Source organism: Scyliorhinus torazame, chromosome 9 (genome assembly GCF_047496885.1).
Source record: "Scyliorhinus torazame isolate Kashiwa2021f chromosome 9, sScyTor2.1, whole genome shotgun sequence".
NCBI classification, from domain to species: Eukaryota; Metazoa; Chordata; class Chondrichthyes; order Carcharhiniformes; family Scyliorhinidae; genus Scyliorhinus; species Scyliorhinus torazame.
This window is the reverse complement of record NC_092715.1, coordinates 185997499-186020609: the sequence shown is the minus strand read 5'-3', so window position 1 is coordinate 186020609 and position 23111 is coordinate 185997499. Positions and strand designations below refer to the sequence as shown.

Genomic DNA, 23111 nt, shown 5'->3' with positions numbered 1-23111 from the left:
CTCTATCCATGCCTCTCATCACCTTGTACACCTCTATCAAGTCACCTCTCTACCTTCTTCACTCTAGTGAGAAAAGCCCTAACTCCCTCAACCTTTCTTCATAAGACATGCCCTCCAGTCCAGGCAGCATCCTGGTAAATCTCCTCTGTACCCTCTCCAAAGCATCCACATCCTTCCTATAATGAGGCGACCAGAACTGGACACAATATTCCAAGTGTGGTCTAACTAGGGTTTTATAAAGCTGCAGCAAAACCTCGCGGCTCTTAAACTCAATCCCCCTGTTAATGAAAGCCAACACACCATATGCCTTCTTAACAACCCTATCAACCTGGGTGGCAACTTTGAGGGATCTATGTACGTGGACCCCAAGATCCCTCTTTTCCTCCACACTTCCAAGAATCTTGCCTTTAACCCTGTATTCAGCATTCAAATTCGACCTTCCAAAATGAATTATTTCACGTTTATCAAGGTTGAACTCCATCTGCCACTTCTCAGCCCAGCTCTGCAGCCTGTCACTGTCCTGTTGTAACCTGCAACAACCCTCAACACTATCTACAACTCCCCCAACTTTCGTGTCACCGGCAAACTTACTAACCCACCCTTCCACTTCCTCATCCAAGTCATTTATAAAAACCACAAAGAGCAGAGGTCCCAGAACAGATCCTTGCGGGACACCACTGGTCATCGACCTCCAGGCGGAATACTTTCCATCCACTACCACTCGCTGTCTTCTTTCGGCCAGCCAATTCTGTATCCAGACAGCCAAATTTCACTGTATCCCATGCCCCCTAACTTTCTGAATGAGCCTACCATGAGGAACCTTATCAAATGCCTTACTGAAATCCATATACACCACATCCACTGCCCGACCTTCATCAATGTGTCTCGTCACATCCTCAAAGAATCCAATGAGGCTTGTGAGACATGACCTGCCCCTCACAGGGGCTGGCTGACTATCTTTAATCAAAGTATATTTTTCTAAATAATCATAAATCCTATCTCTCAGAATCCTTTCCTACATTTTGCTCACCACAGACGTAAGATTGATGGGTCTGTAATTCCCAGGGATTTCCCTAGTCCCTTTCTTGAACAGGGGAACAACATTCACCTCCCTCCAATCATCCGGTACTACTCCAGTGGAGAGTGAGGACACAAAGATCATCGCCAATATTTAAGCCCTTTAGGCCTGCAATTCAGGCATAAGTCGTAGATAGGGAACAGGCATTTGTGACCAAAAGCTTGGTCAAAGAGATGTATTTATTAAGGTGGACCTTTAGAAAGGAGAGGTAGTGTAGGCTGTCACAAATAGAATGAAGAGTGTGATGCACAGCGTTAAAAGAATAGACTTTGGAAGTGTGACTGTGCGGTATTGTAGGGGTGGGGGAAGAGTACAAAATTATAAGCAGCAAGTCCATACCAGTATTTAAACATGAGGATGGGAATTGGGGGACTGGGAACTAATATAGGTTATGTATAAGCATCGGGCTGATCAATGTATGGTTGCTGGTGGAACCAACCAAGAAAATCAGGTGTGTTCAACTGGAGTGAATAGATCTTGGAGGGTTGGAGGAAAAAATAGATAGGGAGATGTAAGACCATGGAAGGATTTGAAAACTAGAATGACAATTTTAAAATCGAGCTGTTACCATACTGGGAACCACTGTAATCCAGCAAGACCTGGTGTGATAGGTGAATGGGACTTGAGTTAAGATTCAAACAACCTAGTTTTGGATGAGTCCAAGTTTATGGAGGGCACAAAATGAAAGACCAGCTAGGAGAGAATTCGGAACAGCCTAGTCTGGAGGTAACAGAGGCATGGATGAGGGGTTCAAACTAAGGTGAGGCAATCTTACAAAGTTGAAAGTAGGCAGTGTTGGTAATGAAGGATAGAGGGTCAAAAGCTCAGTTCGCGGCCCAAAAGGATGCCCAGATTGCGAATAGTTTGGTTCATCCTCAGACAATAGCTTGGGGAGAGGGATGGAGTCAGTGTCATGGAAATTATTTGGTGGTAGGAACTGAAGATAATGACTTTGGTCTTCCCAATATTTGGAAGTGAGATCGTGAGAGGTGGTGAGGTAAGAGTTTGGTATCATTAGCTTTCACATGGAAGCTGAAGTGTTTTCAAATGATTTTGCAGCAGACTATGGGCGAAACTCTCCGCCTCGCGACGCCGCAAATGGGAACCACAATCAGGTAGAGAATTGGGGGTCCGGCGAAATCAAGGTCCGCGGTGCCAATTCCTAGTCATGAAAATTAGGTTTGCCCCCTGTGCCAGTGGCGGCATGCAAAACTGGCATTTACATGCATTTAAATGTGATTTGCAGGTTGGACACAGCAGGCTCCGCCCTTCCACGATGCTCCGCTTCTCTCAAGTGGAGGTTTTGTCAGGCTGAAGTACTGCACGTATTGAGAAACGTAGACTAGGCTCCATTGCTGCGGAGAGGGAGGCAAAAAATAAAAACTCTGAAAATCCGATGAACACTGTCTGGCTTGCTGGGGAGTGGCTGCCCAGGCCAGTAGCAGTAGCAGGTAGTGACTTTGTGCCAAGTCCATGGACTTGGGGTGTGCCCTCGGGATCGAGGTGCCCTGGGTCAGACCTCCGTTGCTGCAGTCTCTGTTTCAAACACACCGTTTGGTACTACTTACAGGCTCCTGGCTGTTCACACTGCTGAGTGCTGCCTGTGTCCTTTAAATGCTTAGAAGGTCTCTGGTCATCTGAGAGCCCAACCAGGCCACCCCTCTCAACACCCTCATACCCCAGCTGTATCATCAAGGGCCCAGCTCAAGCAGGAGCCTCACAGGCGTTGGCACAGCTCAGAAGTGCTGCGTCATTGCAGAGGAGCTCACCCCAACCAGAGGTCACCTGCACTGTAGCGTTTGGAACCCTGCGTGATTCTCTTTCCATCTCAGGACAGAGGACTCACCAGTAACCCCACCCCTCCACAACACCAGCTGTCTCCTCCTAGTTAGACTGCCTCTGCCACCACCTCCCAGGCAGTGTTCATGAGGGCAGGCTTGAATCTACAGCCCACCCTGGGGAAGAGGGTATCCCTCCACTCCTTACTGGCATGGAGCTGTGGGTCCACCTTGGACTCACGACCTCAGCGGGGAGGTCTTCTGTGAGCCATCTTGGTGGCAGCAGTGAGTGTGTGGAAAGTGGACTACTTAAAAACGGCTCCAGCTGCCAGGCTCTTTGGCGCTAAGTCCGGCCCAAGTGGTTAGAATACCTATTGGGCCGGGAATGTTTTGGAATTTGCGGTAGCAGAGTGCTGGCCCATTAGCATGTCCTGAATTGCACCTCGAGTAACGCCCCAAACGGGAACGCGAACTGCACGCAATTCAGTCCTGGCGTCAACACTTAGGGCGTGATCCAATGGCTATGCTGTGCCAGAATAGCATGGCCGATGAAAGCCAGGAGATCCCATTCCCAGGATCTACCCGGCTTGCACCTCCTCATGAGATTCAACGCGGTCTCACGAGATGTTGCGATGTAAATCCCGCCCATTGTGGGTGGGATCACCTTTTGGAAAATCTGCATATTAGGCGAAGCAGCAAGCCTCACTCTAATGTACAGATTCCCGAGGTACCGGAGGCTTTGTGATTCATCCCCTTCGCCTCTGAGACAAACGGGTACCTGGTGGAACAGCACTCCTGGGGGGCACCCAGGGTATCGATGACCCCAGCTGCCTGCCCTTTGAGCAGGAAGGTGCCCTGGCACTGCTGGTGCCACCTGGCCACCCTGTCAATGCCAGCCTGGCACCTTGGCAATGCCACCAGTGGCACTACCAGGTTGGGACTGTCAAGGTGCAAAGCGGGCATTTGTGCACTTGCGATCAGGCCATGGATGCCCAGCATGGATCTTGTGGGTGGTGCGGGGCCGAGCACCCTCCCACAGTGTGTTTGCACGGGGTGGGTGGGTGGGCGGGGTGGGAGAAGGTCAGGGATCATTTCTAGGGCCTCGGAGATTGGGTTGCCATTTAAAAATGGCATCCTGATCTCTCGCTACACGAGGGAGCTCCGGCGAGCCGAGCTCCCCACTATACAAAACGGGGCTATGTGCGGCCTCAGCCGCTCGTTCCCCATTCAGGCCCCTTATACAATACGAGCCGCGTTGAATAGCCATGTGTTCTCGGCACTGCGAGCACCTGGAAACAACCTGCTAAATGCACTCACTAGGGGACTTTGTTCCCTTTTGGGAAAACCCTGCCCGCAGTCTCCCAAATGGAGAATTTCGCCCAACATGTAAATGAGAATGAAGAGCTGATCAGGAGGAAGCCTTGCTGCAGATGTGGCTACAATTGGATAAGAAAATGCAGACCCAAATAAGTATAGTCCCAGTAAACTGGGCAAAAGATGGATTTTGGAGGTGGGTGGCGCTGTCAAATTTGAGATGGGCTGCAGAAAGATGGAGGAGGGATAATACACCACAGTGACTATTCATTGATTTCTGGTTCCTTTATGCAAACTCATCAGTCTCATTCAGACAGATCTACTTTTTCTGATATTAGCAATCGCCACACCACAAACAAGCTGTTGGTTACATGCTGTTTTATATCCTGGTTCCTTGATCATTTCTATTTTCTCTTAAAGTGATATCACAACAACCATCACAGGAGTTGTCATTTGTGACTTCAATTAGCATCATTTTGGTACTGGGAATGGAATAGAAAACTGATTGAAAATTACAGTCTTTCTTTATTACAAAATAGGTGCAATGGTCACTTTCCTACCTGGTAAGCTATGGTTCCTGCCTGATGCAGGAATCAGCAATATAGTCCTGGGGCAAGATTCTCCGACCCCCCGCCGGGTCGGAGAATCGCCGGGGGCTGGCGTGAATCCTGCCCCGCCGGTTGCCGAATTCTCCGGCACCGGAGATTCGGCGGGGGCGGGAATCGCGCCGCGCCAGTTGGCGGGCCCCCCCCGTGATTCTCCGGCCCGGATGGGCCGAAGTCCCGCTGCTAGAATGCCTGCCCCACCGGCATGGATTAAACCACCTCTCTTACCGGCGGGACAAGGCGGCGCGGGCGGGCTCCGGGGTCCTGGGGGGGCGCGGGGCGATCTGGCCCTAGAGGGTGCCCCCACGGTGGCCTGGCTCGCGATCGGGGCCCACCGATCCGCGGGCGGGCCTGTGCCGTGGGGGCACTCTTTTCCTTCCGCCTTCGCCACGGTCTCCACCATGACGGAGGCGGAAGAGACTCCCTCCACAGCGCATGCGCAGGGATGCCGCGAGCGGCCGCTAATGCTCCCGCGCATGTGCCGCCCGGCAATGTCATTTCCGCGCCAGCTGGCGGGGCACCAAAGGCCTTTTCCGCCAGCTGGCGGGGCGGAAATCAGTCCGGCGCCGGCCTAGCCCCTCAAGGTTAGGGCTCGGCCTCCCAAGATGCGGAGGATTCCGCACCTTTGGGGCGGCGCGATGCCGGACTGATTAGCGCCGTTTTTGGCGCTGGTCGGCGGACATCGCGCTGATACCTGAGAATTTCGCCCCTGAAGTTCCAAATTAATTTTTGCTCTGTGCTGAGTTGGCTGATCAGTGTCTTCAAAACACACAATTGTTGTGCAGTCTACATATATTTTGCGGCAGGTTTTACAGGGCTATATTCCCTCTGACTAAATTGGCAGTCGGGAGCCAAAAGCTACCTGCTCCATTGCCATTTTATGCTCAGCAGGGCATTAATTGCCTCCTGGTGAGACTTCTGTCCCCATCTGGGGAGGAAATCCCACCTTGGAGAGCTGCCAGCCAACACTATATTCCCAGCAGTGCCATGTTCAAGCAGTGGCCACTGCTGGGTCTATAGCCAATCCCTGAACAAGAGGTTCTTTAGCTGGACTTCAAGATAAATGTGGGGTATTGGCAGGCCCTGGCTGACAAACCTCTTCAAAGCAGATAGGGGAGGAAGAGTAATGGAGAGTCAGGTTTGAGAGGCCAGAGGGAGAGGTTTAAGAGGGGGGGTATGATCTTGGGGAGGGGTCTCTGATGGGCACAGTGGGCCCCCAAGGAAGTTTCCCCACTTGGTTCGATATCATTTTGTGTAGTATAAACTGCCAGGCTACCTACCTGGAATGGGCCTCCCCCTACTGTGGGCAAAACAGCAGTGGAGGCAGAATGAGGCACTAAAGTGGCTATTAATTAGACACAGAAGGGCTTTAATAGGCCAAAGGTCAGGCTGGCCATCCAGCATCTCACCATAACCTGTAAAATGGGAGACATGTCGGGGGCATGTAGGAAGGCAGCTGCAGGCCACATGCTGCATTTTATGAGCTTCTCTGCCTTCAAAACCGCCAACAGTGGGGGCAGTAAAATCCTGCCACTTGTAAAAAAAAAAATAATAATTCCTGATCATAACAGCACCTTGTGGATATTTCTGTGACATAAAAATTATTATTTAAGATGGAAGTAGCAATACTGAATTTCATTGGGGGCCTATATTAATTTGTTTAGCATTTTGGATAATTACAGCAGCCATTTAAATGTTATTTAGAACACTAGTTTGCTTCATTGCTACTGAACTGGATTTCCCTTTTCCATTGCTCTGTATCCTGACTGCAGTGCGGTAGTGAGTAATGTGACACTCTGAATACTTGCATATGTATACACACAAACATTTAGTTCCTAACTGGGTAAAGCTACTAGATAAGGAGCCGAGGGCGAGTGTCCGCACAAAGAACATCAGCTCGAGATACTTTTCTCTCCACCGTGGGTCTAGGCAGGGATGTCCTATGTCCCCCCTGCTGTTTGCACTTTAGATTGAATGTTGGCCATCACATTAAGAAGTTTTGGGGTATGGAAAGGAATAGTGCGGGGGGGGTGCGTGGAATAGAGCATAGGGTGTCCTTATATGCCGATGACTTGCTGTTATGCGTGTCGGAACCGAGTGTGTCGATAGGGGGCATATTGGAGCTATTTCGAGTGTTTGGGTCTTTCTCGGGGTACAAACTAAATCTGGACATGAGTGAGTATTTTGTTGTGTCTCGGCCGGGGGTGGGGGCAGGGGTGGGGGGGCTGCCGTTCCGTAGGGCAGGGACTCACTTTAGGTACCTGGGGGTGCAGGTTGCCTCGGAGTGGGGGGGAGGGGGGCTCCACAGGTACAACATTTCTAGTTTTGTGGGGAGAGTGAAAGCTGATCTGGCAAGATGGGATGGTCTCCCTCTGTCACTGGCAGGTCGGGTACAGGCGGTTAAAATGAACGTGTTGCCGTGATTTCTGTTTATTTTTCAATGCCTGCCGATTTTCCTGCCAAAGGCTTTTTTCAGAGAAATTGAGGGAAGGATTACTTTGCTCATATGAGGAGGGAAGGTGGCCAGAGTTAGAAAGGTGCTGCTACAGAGGGGAAGGCAGGAAGGGGGTTTGGGTCTTCCGAACCTGATGTATTACTACTGGGCGGCGAATGTGGAGAAGGTGCGGAGCTGGGTCAGAGGGACTGATTCCCAGTGGGTCAGAATGGAGGAGAGTTTGCAGGGGGTCGGGATTGAACGCACTAGCAACAGCGCCGCTCCCAATGGCCCTGGGGAAATACTCAGGGAGTCCGGTAATAATAGCTTCGTTGAGAATTTGGAGGCACCTTCGCCAACACTTCGGGTTGGGGGAAGGATCAAGGGAAATGCCGATTCGGGGGAACCACAGATTTGAGCCAGGGAAGTCGGAGGGAAATTTTCAGAAAGGGAAGGAGAAGGGGATTAATACATGAAAAGACTTGTTTCTTCGGGGTCGGTTTGTAGAATTGAAGGAGCTGGAAGCGAAGTATGGGCTGGAGCAGGGGGAAATGTTCAAATACATGCAGGTTCGGGATTTTGCCAGAAAAGAGATACAGAGCTTCCCGGTGGAGCCGGCCTCCACATTGCTGTAGGAGGTGCTGATGACAGGGGGACGACAGGGGGACTGGAGAAGGGGTTAGTGCCGGCGGTTTACGGAGCTATTTTGGAAGAGGAGAAGGTACCACTGGAATGGAGCAAAGTGGGAGAAAGAGTTGGGCAAGGATATGGAGGAGGGGTTCTGGTGTGAGTTACTCCGGAGAGTGAATGCCTCCACCTCGTGCGCGAGGTTGGGGCTGATACAGCTGAAGGTGGTATCCATAGACACCTCATGAGGGCGAGGATGAGCCGATTCTTTGAAGGAGTAGAAGATGTGTGCGAACGTTGCGGGGGGGGGAACCCGCTAATCACGTTCATATGTTTTGGTCCTGTCCAAAGCTTGGAGGATTACTGGAAGGAAGTTTTTAGGGTCATTTCTAAAGTGGTGCACGTGAAACTGGACCCGGGCCCCCGGGAGGCTATGTTCGGGGTGTCGGACCAGCCAGGGTTGGAAACGGGTGCAGAGGCAGATGTTGTAGCCTTCACCTTGTTGATCGTCCGAAGGCGGATCCTGATAGGTTGGAGAGCAACCACTCCACCCTGTGCCCTGGTGTGGCGGGGGGACCTGTTGGAATTCTTGACTCTTGAGAAGGTTAAGTTTGAACTGAGGGGAAGGATGGAGGGGTTCTACAATTCATGGGCATTATTCATTATGCACTTTCGAGAACTGGATAACATCGAACATTAGTTGGGGCGGGTGGGTGGGAGGGTTGGGGGCTGTGTGTGTTAATGGTGACTATGGGTGATCCCAAATTCCTTTTTGTCAATTGTTTGTGTGAATATGTGGACTAATGTTTGGGGTTTGGTGGGAGGATGGGATCGTTATTGATATGGAGATTGACATATTTGTTACTGATTATTGTTTGTTGTTGGTGGGTGTAAATTTGGGACAAAATGTGAAAAAGGGAGGAGAATAAAAAATATTTAAATAAAAAAAACATATAGTTCCTAAATCATATTGGAATAATATAACAATACAATACCCTGCAACTTCAAATGCGATGAGTTAGGGCTGATAATCACAGCTGCACATCAGCAAAGAGGGATTAAATTTGTGAGAAATAAATTTAAAGCATGTGCATTTAGAAGGCCTTGCATTTTCAAGGGGCTTTGTCCAACAAGTTAGTTAAGATTGAAGTATCAGCAATAAAATCACAGTTTTTTGTGACTTTTTTCATAGTATTTCATAGAATTTACAGTGCAGAAGGAGGCCATTCGGCCCATCGAGTCTGCACCGGCTCTTGGAAAGAGCACCCTACCCAAGCCCACACCACCCTATCCCCATAACCCAGTAACCCCACTCAACCAACACTAAGGGCAATTTTGGACACTAAGGGCAATTTAGCATGGCCAATCCACCTAACCTGCACATCTTTGGACAGTTTTTTGTGACTTACTGTCATGAATATGAAAGGATCATAAAAGAAATTTACTTCCCTTGGCTCCTCTTCAGTACTGCTGCCACAATCCAAACCTGTTTCCAACCCCAGCTCGCCCTAGCTCCTCAGTTCTGCCAATGTCATAAACAGTACTTAATGGGTGGGAAAGACACGGCAAAATCTCAGATGGTTTGCTGTCTTATTCCCGTCCCATCAAGTGCTCTTTCTGACATCTTTGGGATTGAGAAGCCAGTGTTGAGTAAATGAGCTGGTGGCATTGTTATTTGAAGAACAGACCTCGGCAGACTGAAAGCTTAGGCAAAGCCAAGGCCACAGGGACTTGTCACAGAACTTAGTCATGCCTGTCTCTCTGTCTGTCCGTCTCCTTCCTCTCTTAGCCTCTCTCTCCTCTTCCACTGTCCCAGTGTTTAAAAGTTTATACATTTTTTAGTACTTCCAAAAATGTTTAAAGTTTCTAAAAGTAGCATAACTGCTTGCAAATGTTTAAAATCATAGTTTTAAAAAAATTACCTACCATTCTCATCATTGAGTGGAAGACTGACCCCAAGTATTTAGCTCAAGACATCATGAGTGTGGCTCCATCATGCTGTAAGACTTCGCTGTTTTCCCAAAGTTGGGCCCTGCTGCAGCAAGAGGAGGAAGTTTTTGCTTCAGGCAATGAACCAGGTAGGTAGAGTTGTCGGTGTCCTCGCCAATATTTTCCCATCGATCGACATCACAAGAACAGACTATCTGGTCATTAATACATTGCTGTTTGTAGGAATTTGCCATGGACAAATTGGCTGCCATGTTCCTTTATTAACTGCGTCTGGACTTCAAATTAGCTGTAAAGTGTGTTGAGACACCGGTGGTCATTAAAAGCGTAATATAAACATGTCTCTTTTTTTGCCAGCTTCATTTTATGATAACATCTACAACTAGAGTGCTAAGGCTTTTTTCATCCAGGTGTGCCTAGCTGTTTGCTACTCTCGACTATAATACATACAAACTCAGTGTTTCTTCTGCTTTGATAGGAGCAGGCTTCCTGGGTGTGTCAGTGTGATGACAGCACAGTACAAAGACTGGAACATGACTTCAAGATGACTCTACAGCAACAGAGTACCCTGGAGCAGTGGGCTGTTTGGCTTGATAATGTGGTAACACAGGTGTTGAAGCCATACGAAGGGAGTCCTAGTTTTCCCAAAGCTGCCCGTGAATTCCTGCTCAAGTGGTCCTTTTACAGGTAGGTTTGGAAAGCAGAAAAAGAAAATGTTACAGAGACATGAATGACCAAAAGCAAAATAAATTAGCAAGGTTATATTAGACATGTCATCTGAGATGGGTGCAAAGTAGAGGTTGCACATATTTTCAGACATACACCATCTGCCGCCTTCGCATTGACCCGGATATTCATGCCTCTGCTTGCGTTGGAAGCTATTTGGAGGGCTGGGGTTGGAGATTTAACAGGACTTTTATGGCCCTGGCATAAGTGCGCAGGTAGCGAACCTGGACTCAGCAGCCCTGCCCTTGCCTACTCCATTGCAGTGGTGGGCCTTTAGATCTCACACCATTTTTATGGAGTCAGCCCGTTTTGAAGATGTAGTTCAGGAAGCTCAGAGAAGAAGCCTCTTGTGGAGTTGTTAACCATTTGACAGGTATAAAAGATCTTGCCAACTTCAACTGTCATAATTAGATGCTGTATGATCTATTAAATATATACATTTAAAAATTTATTGGTTTTACAATTATTTATAGTAACATTTGCCATGGGTAACACATCATTAAAAAAAAAGAGAAACAGGAATCTACAAGATGGGTAGATGTGTTGGGTGTTCTGGATCACATACAGGTCACCAACACTTGAAATAGTGCAACACTATTTTATTGAATCATTAACTGTTTAAACATACTTAGACTGTGGGTTAATACGATACTAGCTTTAACTAAAGACCTCTGCCTTGTCCTAACCAGTCGATGCACTCAGCACGTGGTGAATGTCTGTGTTGCAGGCTGTGAGCTCTGTCCTCCTCGCTAGCTGCAACTCGAATGAGCAGGAACTCTGATGCACCCTGTCTTTAAAGTGCGTGTGCTCTAACTGGTGATTGGCTGCGGTGTTGTGCATGTTGATTGGTCCCACTGTGTGTCCATCAGTGTGTGTCTGCACCATGATATACTGGTGTATATTATGACAATATACATAAAGGAAAGAATGATGGACAAACAAACATTTATACATTCAATAAAAATAATCTAGGTACAGGTATGGGGGGAGGGGCTGTTTTTGAGCCCCCTGTAGGTCAGTTGACACAACTGTACTGTTTGACTTATATCCCTGCTGCCTCCTGGTGCTAGAACTTACCAATGGGCATTTTGGCATTGGCTGGGCGTGCTTTGGTGTTAGTGCTATGGTCACCCCATGTGTGCCCTCACCCTTTGTCCCTTCTGGCTCCCCTGCCCTGCTTGTCCTGTGTTTTCCTTGGCATCTTGCCCTCCCTCTTTTCCCCCCTCCCTAACCTCTCCCCTCCTCCCACTTCCCCCCCCCCCCCCCCTTTCTTTTCTCCCTCCGTTGTCTGATTGGGAATTCTCTCCCCCTCCCCCCGCTTAATTGGTTTTTGATCACGGACAGGTCTCAGAACAGGCTGGTGAATAGCTTCCACGTGTTGTGTAAGTCTTCCTCCGATCTCCAGATGGCATATTTTATTTAGTCCAATTTGAGAATCTTTACCAAGTCAGACAGCCAGTCTGTGGCCATGGTTGATGCTGCTGATCTGCAGATGAGCAGGAATCTTCAGCAGGCGATAAGAGAGGTAAAGGCTAGGGCGTCCACTCCTCTTCCCGTAAAGAGCTCTGGCTGCTCCCATACCCCAAAAACCACCACTAGTGGGCATGGCTCCACCCTCACCCCCACAACCTTGGGCATGGCCTCGAAAAAAACTATCAGTACCTGACGAGTCTCGGGCAAGTCCAAAACATATGGGTGTGGTTGGTTGGGTCTCCCTGGCACCGTTCACATTTGTCCTCCACCTCCGAGAAGAACTCGCTCATTCGTGTTCTGGTTAAGTGCGCCCCGTACACCACCTTTAGCTGCGCTAGGTTCAGCTCTGCGCATGAGGTTGTGGAGTGCACCCTGTGCAGTGCTTTGATCCAGAGTCCTCCCCCTATCTTTATGTCTAGATCTTCCTCCCACTTCTTCCGCATCTCATCCAGTGGTGATCGTAGCACCTCTAATAGCTGTCCGGACATGTCCACACAGTTACCCTCCTCTAGTTCGCCCGCGGTCAGAAGTCTGTCCAATAGGGAGCTGTTTTCTGTCGGAGGAAGTTCCCTATTTGTATATACCGTAGCTGGTGGCAAAAGGGTTAATGAGGGAGTGGGAGGTTTGATCAAAGGGTGGGTCTGAATGGGTGCAGGCCAGAACTAGTAGGGGTAAGGAGGGAGAGGACCTGCAGTGACCGGACGGATCAGGGAATAAGAATTCCGGGAAGCAGAATCAGCAGGCAGCAGAATTCTTTTATCTTTTAAAATAAAGTAAGTTTAAAAAGTATATTTCATTTACCAATGCAGAAATTTAGCAATGTAGAATATTCATACTTAGAAGGTCTAAATAACATAAGGAAGTTCCTGCAGAACCTAACTACAGTTTTACAACTACAGTCATAAAAGCCTATCCTTTGATTTGTATTTTGATTTAATGAATTTAAATGCTGAAATGTTCAGTTACTTTCAAGAGGTGAATGTTGCTGAGCCTTCTGCATAAGGACATCATGTCTCTTGGAAAAGTTGGTTTAGCACAATGGGCTAAAAAGCTGGCTTGTAATGCAGAACAAGGCCAGCAGCACGGTTCAATTCCCGTACCGGCCTCCCCGAACAGGCCCCGGAATGTGGCAACTAGGGGCTTTTCACAGTAACTTCATTGAAGCCTACTTGTGACAATAAGCGATTATTATTATAATACATAGCAGAACGGAAAACCTGACAGGGATTGAGCTACCTGACTATGAGGAAAGACTGAGGACTCTCGCGATGTTTACATTTGCATTTAATATTCATGGAATGCCTTATCTGATGCCTTAAAAACCTCTCAGAGCAATTCACATGCACTAACTTCTTTGAATCACAAGGATTTTTCTGCTGTGTCTGTTATAGAAAAGAGAGCTTGAGGCAGACCTGAAAATCTTGGAAGAACAGATAAACTGAAGCCTCATAAATAATTTGATATGACTGCAATAAATTACAGGAATAAACCTGTAGAATGGGCAAATAATTGGCAAATAAAGTTCAACGCAGATAAATCTGAGGTAGTACATTTTGGTAGGAAGATTAGGGAGATCACTTATTACTTGGAGGCTGCAGGTCTCAGTGGGCAGAGAAACAAAGGGATCTCACAATCCAAGTACATCAATCACTAAAAGTTGCACCATAGGTTATCAAGGTCATAAATAAAGCATACAAAGCACTAGGCTTTATTCATAGAGGGATCATATTGAAAGGTAGGGAAGTTATGCTATACGTGTATCAAACCTTATTAAACCACACTTGAGAATACTGCATACAGCTCTGATTGCCCTATTATAAAAAGGATATAGAGGCACTGAAGAGAGTTGTTTTGGGCCAGGGTTTAGGGAGCCCCAAAGTGCATCATGGAGTTCACTTGACCTACAACTTTGAATAGATTGTGGTGATGGGGAACACACGGGCCCACTCTACAGGTGTGAGTACTACAGTACTTTTAAATTAAAACAATGTTTATTTATGAAACCAATTAACACTTTACAAACCCACAGTAAACATCTTAACAACTATCAACACCAATAAATACCAAAGAATACAGTACTGAATACAGAGGGGCTGGTCATCATGGCTCTGGAAAGGTTGGGTTAGCACAGTGGGCTAAGACAGCTGGCTTGTAATGCAGAACAAGACCAGCAGTGCGGGTTCAATTCCAGTTCCAGCCTCCCCGAACAGGTGCCGGAATGTGGCGACTAGGGGCTTTTCACAGTAACTACATTGAAGTCTACTTGTGACAATAAGCGATTATATTATTATTACTCTATACATAACCTTTAATAAATTCCCAAACAACATCCGGAAGACAAAAGACCCTTTTTAACACAGAGATCAGGTTTAAATTCTCTACTGAGAGCAGTTATCACTTTGAAATCATCCAAATGAACACTCTTTAGCTTGTAGAGAGATCCATGCACATCTGCTGGCTTTCACTGCAGCTCTTCTCTCTGAAAATGAAACTAAACGCACTCTGTAGCAAACAGCCTAAAGCGAAAGTAAAAAGCAGAGCCAGAGCTCAACTCCACCCACACTCTGACATCACTGCAGCCACTTGAGCAGACAATCATTTCTTAAAGTGACATTCCCATGACAAGAGTGCACAGAAGATTTACAAGGGTTGAGTCTCTCTTTTTTCTTGACAAAGGGCTGCAAAATGACTAATGGAGGTCTTTAAAATTATGAGAGATTTAATAGAGTTAATCTGGAGGGACTCTTTTCTTGTTGAGAAGAGCATAACTTGAGGCCATTAATATTGACCAGTCACCAAAAAACCTAATAGAGAGGTCAGAAGAATTTTTTTAACCCACAGAATGGTGAGAATGTGGAATTCACTACCACAGGCAGTGATTGAAGCAAGTAGCTGGTTGAGGTGAAACTAGACAAGCATATGAGAAAGAAAGAATTCAGAGAATCACAGAATTGTTATGGTGCAGAAGAAGGCCATTCAGCCCATTGTGTCTTTATTGGCTCTCCAAATGAGAATTCGGACTTCGTGCCATTTTTCTGCAACCCTGCGCATTGTTTCTATTCAAATAGATAATTGTCTAATGGCCGTTTGAATGCCTTGATTGAACCTTCCTCTACCACACACTTCCAGGCAGTGCATTCCAGAACTGAACCACTCATTATGTAAAAACATTTTTCTCACTTCACATTTGCTTCTTTTGCAAATCACTTTAAATCTGTGCCCTCTCATTCTCGATCCTTTTACGAACAGGAACAGTTTCTCCCTATCTACTCTATCCAGCCCCTCATGATTTTGAACACCACGATCAAATATCCTCTTCGCCATCTCCAAGGATAACAGTCCCAACTTCTCCAATTTATCTTCATAACAGAAGTTTCTCACCCCTGGAACCATTCATGTAAAGCTCTCTTTGCACTCTCTCCAATGCATTTACTAAACTTCCTAAAGTGTGGTGCCCAGAACTGTACACAGTGCTCCAACTAAGTTCTAACAAGTTCAGCATAACCTCCTTGTTCTTATACTGTGTGCCACGATTAATAAAGCCTAGGATACGGAAGCTCTCTCCACCTACCCTGCCAGCTTTAATACTTATGCATATATGCACACAGAAAGATCCCTCTGCTCCTGCACAGCCTTTAGAGTTGTACCTCTTATTTTATATTTTCTCTCCATGTTCTTACTACTAAAATTAATCACTTCACATTTCTCCACATTGAACTTCACCTGCCACCTGTCTGTCCATCCCACCAACTTGTCTGTCCTTTTGAAGCTCTACACTGTCCTCTTCACAGTTTACAATGCTTCAAGTTTTGTGTCATCTGCAAACTTTGAAATTGTGCCCTGCACGCCAAGGTCTAGATCAGACTTCCGGCCCCGTTCCCTGCTGCCTCTGAATTATCCTCAGGGCCCTGCCAACAACCAGGAAGAACTCCACAACAAACCTTCCTCTGGCCCCAAAAATATCCATAAACCATTACTCACTGGGTGACATTCTCCGTTTGGGAGACTAGATGTGGGATTCTCCGTTGCCCGACGCCGATATCGTAATCAGCTGTCGGGCGGAGGATCCCTTTCTGACGCCGAAATCGGGGGAGGTGCCCTCTCAAAAACAGGGTCATCGGGGAGTACGACGCAAGCCGTTGGGACGGCCTCAGGATATCACCTGAAGGCCTCCCCCTGATGCTATGCCCCGGGTGCGCTGACTTCCCGACGGCGCGGGACACGTGTGCTCTGCGTTTTCGTCAACCTCGCGTGGCGGCTCTAGACTGTGTCCAGCGCCGCCACAGTCAGGGGGGGAGCAGTTCCGTTGGTCAGGGGGCTTCGGCGGGGGCTGCTGGGGATGGTCCGAGGGGGTTACAGGGGGGCACTATCTGACAGGCCGGGTCCATGTTGTACAGCGCGACCACTGCAGGTCTTCGCCAGTGCATGCGCGGCCATGGACCCAGCCATTTATGTCGGGAATGCCAGGAGTTTTACATGCTGCTATCCCCCCACCAGGCAGAGCACCGGTGCGGGGGCGGCGCCGGCTTTTTCATCAGAGTTTTGTACAGCTGCAACATGACCTTATGGCTCCGAAACTCAATCCCTCTACCAATAAAAGCTAACACACCATACGCCTTCTTAACAACCCTTGAACCTGGGTGGCAACTTTCAGGGATCTATGTACATGGACACCGAGATCTCTCTGCTCATCCACACTGCCAAGAACCTTACCATTAGCCCAGTACTCTGTATTCCTGTTACTCCTTCCAAAATGAATCACCTCACACTTTTCTGCATTAAACTCCATTTGCCATTCCTCAGCCCAGCTTCGCAGCTTATCTATGTCCCTCTGTAACCTGCAACATCCTTCCGCACTGTCCACAGCTCCACCGACTTTAGTGTCATCTGCAATTTACTCCTTCTACGCCCTCCTCCAGGTCATTTATCACGGGCCAGGCCACAGCGCAGGTCCCACCCCCGGGTCGGACCCCCCTCTCTCCACCCCCCCCCCCCAAATCCGGCCGCCCCCGGATGCATCCACACTGAGGTCCCGCCGGTTAAAAGCAGGTGTGAACGGCTCCGGCGGGATACTCGTTGTTTTGGGCGTGGCCGCTCGGCCCATCCCAGGCCGAGAATCGCCGGGCGGGGCCCCGTAGAACGGCCCGCGACTGGCGCTGCGCCGGCGTCAATGGCGCCGATTCTCCGCTCTCCGGAGAATGACCAGAACAGCGTTGGGGCGGCGTGGCGCGGTTCGCGTCGGTCCCGGCGATTCTCCGGCCTGGCCCCGGGGTGAGAGTATCCCGCCCAGGGACTCCCGAGGAAGCGGACAGTCAGAGAGCTGCCCAATCCCAGGAACCAGCTGTCGTCCGGGCAGATATCGCGCTTCTGGAAAATATGATAGCATCACTGGTGGAGATGCAGGCGCAGAGCCAGGATCTACAGGAGAGGGTCTCAGCAACTTTCCAGCACCTGCAATTACAGGGGTCCAACCATCTTCAGGTGCAGGAGATCGTACCAACAATGCATGATGCTCATGCCAACACTGAACGGGTGGCATCCACGGTGGAAGCCTTGGGTCAAAAAGTCACAACAAAGACATCCAAGGTTTGGGGCACACTGTGCAGTCGATGGCTGAAGCTCAGGACAGGGGAACCCAGTAACAGGCAGCCATGTACCGGGCCCACATGGACATTGCTGCAGCACTACAGAGCTTGGCCCAGTCACAGCGGGTCATGGCCGAGGGTGTCGAGAGCATTGGGCAGGGGCTGACTGAGCTAGGTTAGACACAGAGAGAGACATGACCAAGGCACAGAGGGACATGACTCACTCGATGAGGGACGTGGCCCAGCCTCTGTACTCCATGGTTGAGGGCATCGAGGCCTTGGTTGAGACGAGAGTGGGCACCCAAAGATCACCAGCATCACATCCATCCCATGGAGGAGGCCGGGGGCCATCGAGCACCCCAAGGGAGGAAGAAGCTGCCACCCGCAGGGGAGGTGCTGGATTACCTCAGCGCTTCTGAACCCCCCCACCAGACACTGGCGCATCTGATGGGCAGTGGGCAAATAGGGTGGCACCTCATCACCTGTGACACCTGAAAGTCGGCCAGGCCCATCCAGATCTCATCTCTCCAGAGCACAGCTGCCAAAGGCATCTCCGGTCAGAGGGCAAGATACGCAGCAGACCGCCTCCACGTCTGATATGCTGTCTGGCATCATACCTAGAAGGAGCGGTAGACCACGTAAAATAAGGAAGTTGGACACCAGTTATGTTGGCACGGGTCCAGCACATAAGTAGGCTTGCCCAAAGAGTGACCCATCACTGCTCATCATCTCCATAACCGCGACCCACCACCCCAAAGAATATATGGGGCCGTGAGATGAAATGGCCAGCACACATGCAGGGATCACCCGGGCAGACAGTGCAAGATGATCCTGAAAGTAGGACTTTGTCAACCGATAAGGAGCACCAGACAGCGAGATGTCATCATCCTCCATCCCCTGGACAAGACCTGCTGATACTGCCTGCCCGGGCCAACACTCTGTTGTGATGCTGGTAGGATCTCCAGAGGGGGGAGGGGGTGCTGGGAGGGTGGGATGGAGTGAAGGGAGAGTGGAGGATGTGAGCGGTGATGTGAAAGGGGGCACCACAGATGCGTGGGGAGAGTATGGAGAGGTGTGACAGGGTGGCAGAGCCTCCGCTGGCCAGGCCTCTTAGTTGGCAAATCTGACAGTGATGAGGTTGGCCTGTGTGCGGCAGCCCTGGAGCCATGCCAGCCCAGGCTCCATGCCAGTTCTTCTTGGCCATCCTCCTCATCAGATGAGGCCTGGCATTCCTCCTTCTCCAGCATGTCCCCCTCTGCTGTGCAATGTGCAGGACGCAGCATGCCAGCAAGATGTTAGAGACCCTCCTGGGGCTATATTGGTGTGCCTCACCGGAGCAGTCCAGGCATTGGAAGCACATCTTGAGGACGCCTATGCACTGCTTAATGACGCTCCTGGTAGCTGCATCGGTGTTGTTAAAGCTGTTCTCCGCTTCGGTCTGGGATCTTCGGACAGACGTCATTAGCCAAGACCTCAGTGGGTAACCCTTGTCAGCCAAGAGCCAACCCCTCACCCGAAGGAGTGCCTCAAAGTTGCTGGGAACCGACAAGTTTGCCAGGATGTATGCGTCGTGCACACTGCCTAAATATCGGGTGCAGAAATGCATGATGTGCACTGGTGGTTACAACCAACTGCACATTCAGGGAGTGGATGCCCTTCCGATTGATGAAGGGCACCCCTTGATGAGCCAGTGCTCCAAGGGAGACATGTGCCATCGATCGCCCCCTGGACCTGGGGCATGCCAACGATGGTGGCAAATCCTGATGCCCGGCATCCTGGTGTGCCTGGTCCAGACTAAGTTTATATAGTCTGCTGTCCGGGCACTTAGGGCATCTATCACAGCGTAGATGCACCTGTGTACTCTGAAATTCATTCTCTGAAGGGGAGGGCAAAGAGAAGACATGCTATCAAGATGAGTGTTCCCATGTCCATCCAAATCCAACAGGCTACATGGTGACCCTGAATTGCACTTCACCTCCACCCTCCTCATGTTCCCCCCTCCCCCCCCAAATCCAGCACCACCCCTCAGCCATTCCCCCCGATATGTTGCCTTCCACACTGAACCCCAGTTTCCACTCTCAAATTCTCCAGTAGCCTTGGATGCATCCCATCCGGTCCTGATGTCTTGTCAAATTTAAGCACTGACAGTTTATCCAATAGCTTTTCCTTATCAATTTTGAACCCATCTCATGACCTAGTTTCCTCCTGTCACCATGGCATCTGCTACCTTGGTAAAGACAGATGCAAAATATTCACTTAATACCTCAGCCATGTTCCTGCCTCCAAGAGGAAATTGCCTTTTTGGTTCCTAATCGTCCGTACTCCTTTTGCCACCCTTTTACTATTTATCTGCTTATAGAAGACTTTGGAATTGCCTTTTTTTGACTGACAGTTTTTTCTCATAATCCCTCTTTGCTTCTCTTATTTGCTTTTTCACCTCCCTTCTGAACCTTCTCCATTCAGGCTGGTTTTCAGAAATAGAAGATTACCATGCAAGGTTTAGACCAGGGAAAGATACAAGGGACTGGTTTAGCACAGGGCTAAAGAGCTGGCTTTTAAAGCAGACCAAGGCAGGCCAGCAGCACGGTTCAATCCCCGTACCAGCCTCCCCGAACAGGCGCCGGAATATGGCGACTAGGGGCTTTTCACAGTAACTTCATTTGAAGCCTACTTGTGACAATAAGCGATTTTCATTTCATTTTCATTTTCAGATAGGAAGAGACCAAAGTGAAGCATGAACACTGGCATGTACTGGTACGGCCAGTTGGTATGGGCTGCAAGCTCTGATGGTATCTGCCTCTCAATAGTGAGGTGGACATAGTGAAGATTAATTTTGGTCCTCTGAAAATGTATGCATTTTTTAATTTTAGAAACAATATTTTCCATCCTGCATATGTGCTGAACATACATGTAATCAGTAAATCCAATTAATGTTTTCTCTCATTTGGGTGTTCTTTCATCATACACATTCCCAGCTCAGAAGATATTCAGCCTTGGTCTCACGGCCTCGCTAATATGTTTCTGTAATTAGTTACTTGGAAATACCTCTTTAAAATTGTTCTTTTGAAAGTTAGCCAAGTGCATCTGGGGAATTATTGAAGTGAACCATGTTCAAGCCTAACATTTACATTTCATCTCTTTTAAATGCCAAGTAAAGATGGACTGAGGAAAGATTGGATTCTTGTTCTTTTGAGAAAATTGTATAAAACTATTTGGACCTATTCAATTTATGCTAGAAATGTCATTAGCATCTAGCAAATAAATTAGGAAAATACAATCACACTATTAACAAAAAATTTCAGAAAAAAACGAATTATCCCATATTGAGATGCAAACTGTTGAATATTTATGACATATTCATTGGTATGACATTATAATTGAAATGCTTGGGGACAGCACTGTGGCGCAATGGTTAGCACTGCTGCATCACTGCACCGAGGACCCGGGTTTGACCTTGACCCCGGGTCACTGTCCGTGTGGAGTTTGCACATTCTCCCCGTGTCTGTGTGGGTCTCACCCCCACAACCCAAAAGGATGTGCAGGTTAGGTGGATTGGCCATGCCAAATTGCCTCTTAATTTGGAGAATTGGGTACTCTAAATTTTTTTATAAAAATAATAATTGAAATGTTTTATTTAGTTAACAATTACATACAAAAGTGAAGGTATGAAAAAAGGCTGGTGCTTGAGGATAAAAATGTATTGGCATTGCATTGGAAGCCAAGATATTTATTCATTGATCAATCAATATTAAAATAGATTGGACAAATTGTTTACAATGCAATCTTCACAAAATGATTTTAAAGCTGGTTATTCCTAACTTACTGTTTTAGTACCAACACAGCGACAGTAACAACACCATAAAAGTAAAGCTCAGGAACAGTGAATCAATGGTAGCACCTCATTGCTATCCAAGATGAGACAGAGCAAGGGTTGAATTTGGAGCTTTGACAAAGGGTCATCTGGACTCGAAATTTTAGCTCTTTTCTCTCCCTACAAATGCTGCCATAACTGCTGAGATTTTCCAGCATTTTCTCTTTGTTTGAATTTGGATGCTGGTTTTGTGTAACTCAGTTTTACATATATACACTTATTCTGACCTAGAATTACTAAATTAGCTGCTGGCTAATTAGGCATTTGTAAAAGCAAAGATCATGTAGCCTCATACTTCCATTGTTCCAACAGTTCCATGGTTATTCGAGACCTGACCCTACGGAGTGCAGCAAGTTTTGGTTCTTTCCATCTGATACGTCTGCTCTATGATGAGTATATGTTTTATCTGGTGGAGCACAGGGTGGCTCAAGCTACTGGGGAAACACCCATAGCAGTGATGGGAGAGGTAAGAATTTAAAAGGCATGAAACTTTGAAAACAGTTTTTCTTTTGCTATTAACTTCAAAACTATTCAGCAATCATCTTTCACAAAAATGTCTGAGCATGTTTAGTGGTTCCCGAAAGGAAAACAGACCTCCAATACCCTTTTAAATCCATCTGAATATCTTTATATTTGTGCCATGATGACTACACATATGAGAACTCATGTATAAAACAGATCCATGGAGCTTAGACACATCTCCATCTTCTGCCCAAAGTGCTCAAATGCTTCCAGTTTTTTGCTTTTCTTCCTTTTCTGTTGCTCTTTTTCTTCTATTTCCTACCTTGAGGATAATTCCAAGTTAAGTGTTAAGACATATGTAAAGACATAAATTTATAAAACAATGTTTTTATGGCAATTTCTGTTGATAATGCATACAGCATAAATGTGAAAAATCTGAAATGCTACAGTTGTTACGGAGATGGAAAAGGGTGAGGCCATGAAGGGATTTAAACATGAAGATGAAAATTTGAAATGTTGGGGAACCAGTAGCCAAAGTAGTTCAGCAGACTGATGCCAAACAGAAGGCTAGTCTGGAATATTTGAAACTGGAGGTGATAAAGGCTTGAATGAGGGTTTTGGCTACAAATGGGCTGACACATCGCTGGAGACTGGTGATGTTACAAAGGTGGAAGTAGGGTAGACTTTGTGACGAATGTGATTTGGAGTCAGCATCACAGATCAATCAAGAAGGACATAAGGGTTGCAAAAATTCTGGTTCAATCTTAGATATTGAGGTAGAGTTGACAGGAAAGCTACGAGGTTTATGGAAAGGCTGAAGATAATAGTTTCAGTCTTGCAAAAGTTTAACAGAAGGATTTTGCACCGCATCTATGCCATGATGTCAGATAAGAGGCAGTGAAGGGATTGAGACAAGCAGAGGAACAACCACGATAGTGTCAACCATTTACATTTGGATTCATAACCCCAACACCGAGCCAGTGAAGTAGACAAGTCAGGTGTTAATGAGACTCTCTTTACCTGGATCACCTGGACATGGATAAGCTATATAAATACTGTGACTACAGGAGCAGGTCAGAGGCTGGGTATTCTGAGGGAAGTAACTCCCCTCCTGACTCATCAAAGCCTGTCCACCATCTACAAGGCTTAGATTAATAGTCCGATGAAATATTCCCTACTTGTCTGGATGACTGCAGCTCCAACAACATTCC

At 47.7% G+C, this 23111-nt stretch overlaps 1 protein-coding gene across 10 annotated transcripts in view; it reads left to right on the top strand.

Moving 5' to 3' along the window:
- Positions 1–23111, top strand: part of rfx3 (regulatory factor X, 3 (influences HLA class II expression)) — a 667766-nt gene that overhangs the window by 631636 nt on the left and 13019 nt on the right. For all 10 annotated transcript variants that reach the window (XM_072516895.1, XM_072516900.1, XM_072516898.1 and 7 more), the window contains 2 exons: positions 10262–10470; positions 21751–21904. In XM_072516895.1, the coding sequence (XP_072372996.1) occupies positions 10262–10470; positions 21751–21904 (363 nt within the window). The remainder of the gene's footprint in view (positions 1–10261; positions 10471–21750; positions 21905–23111) is intronic.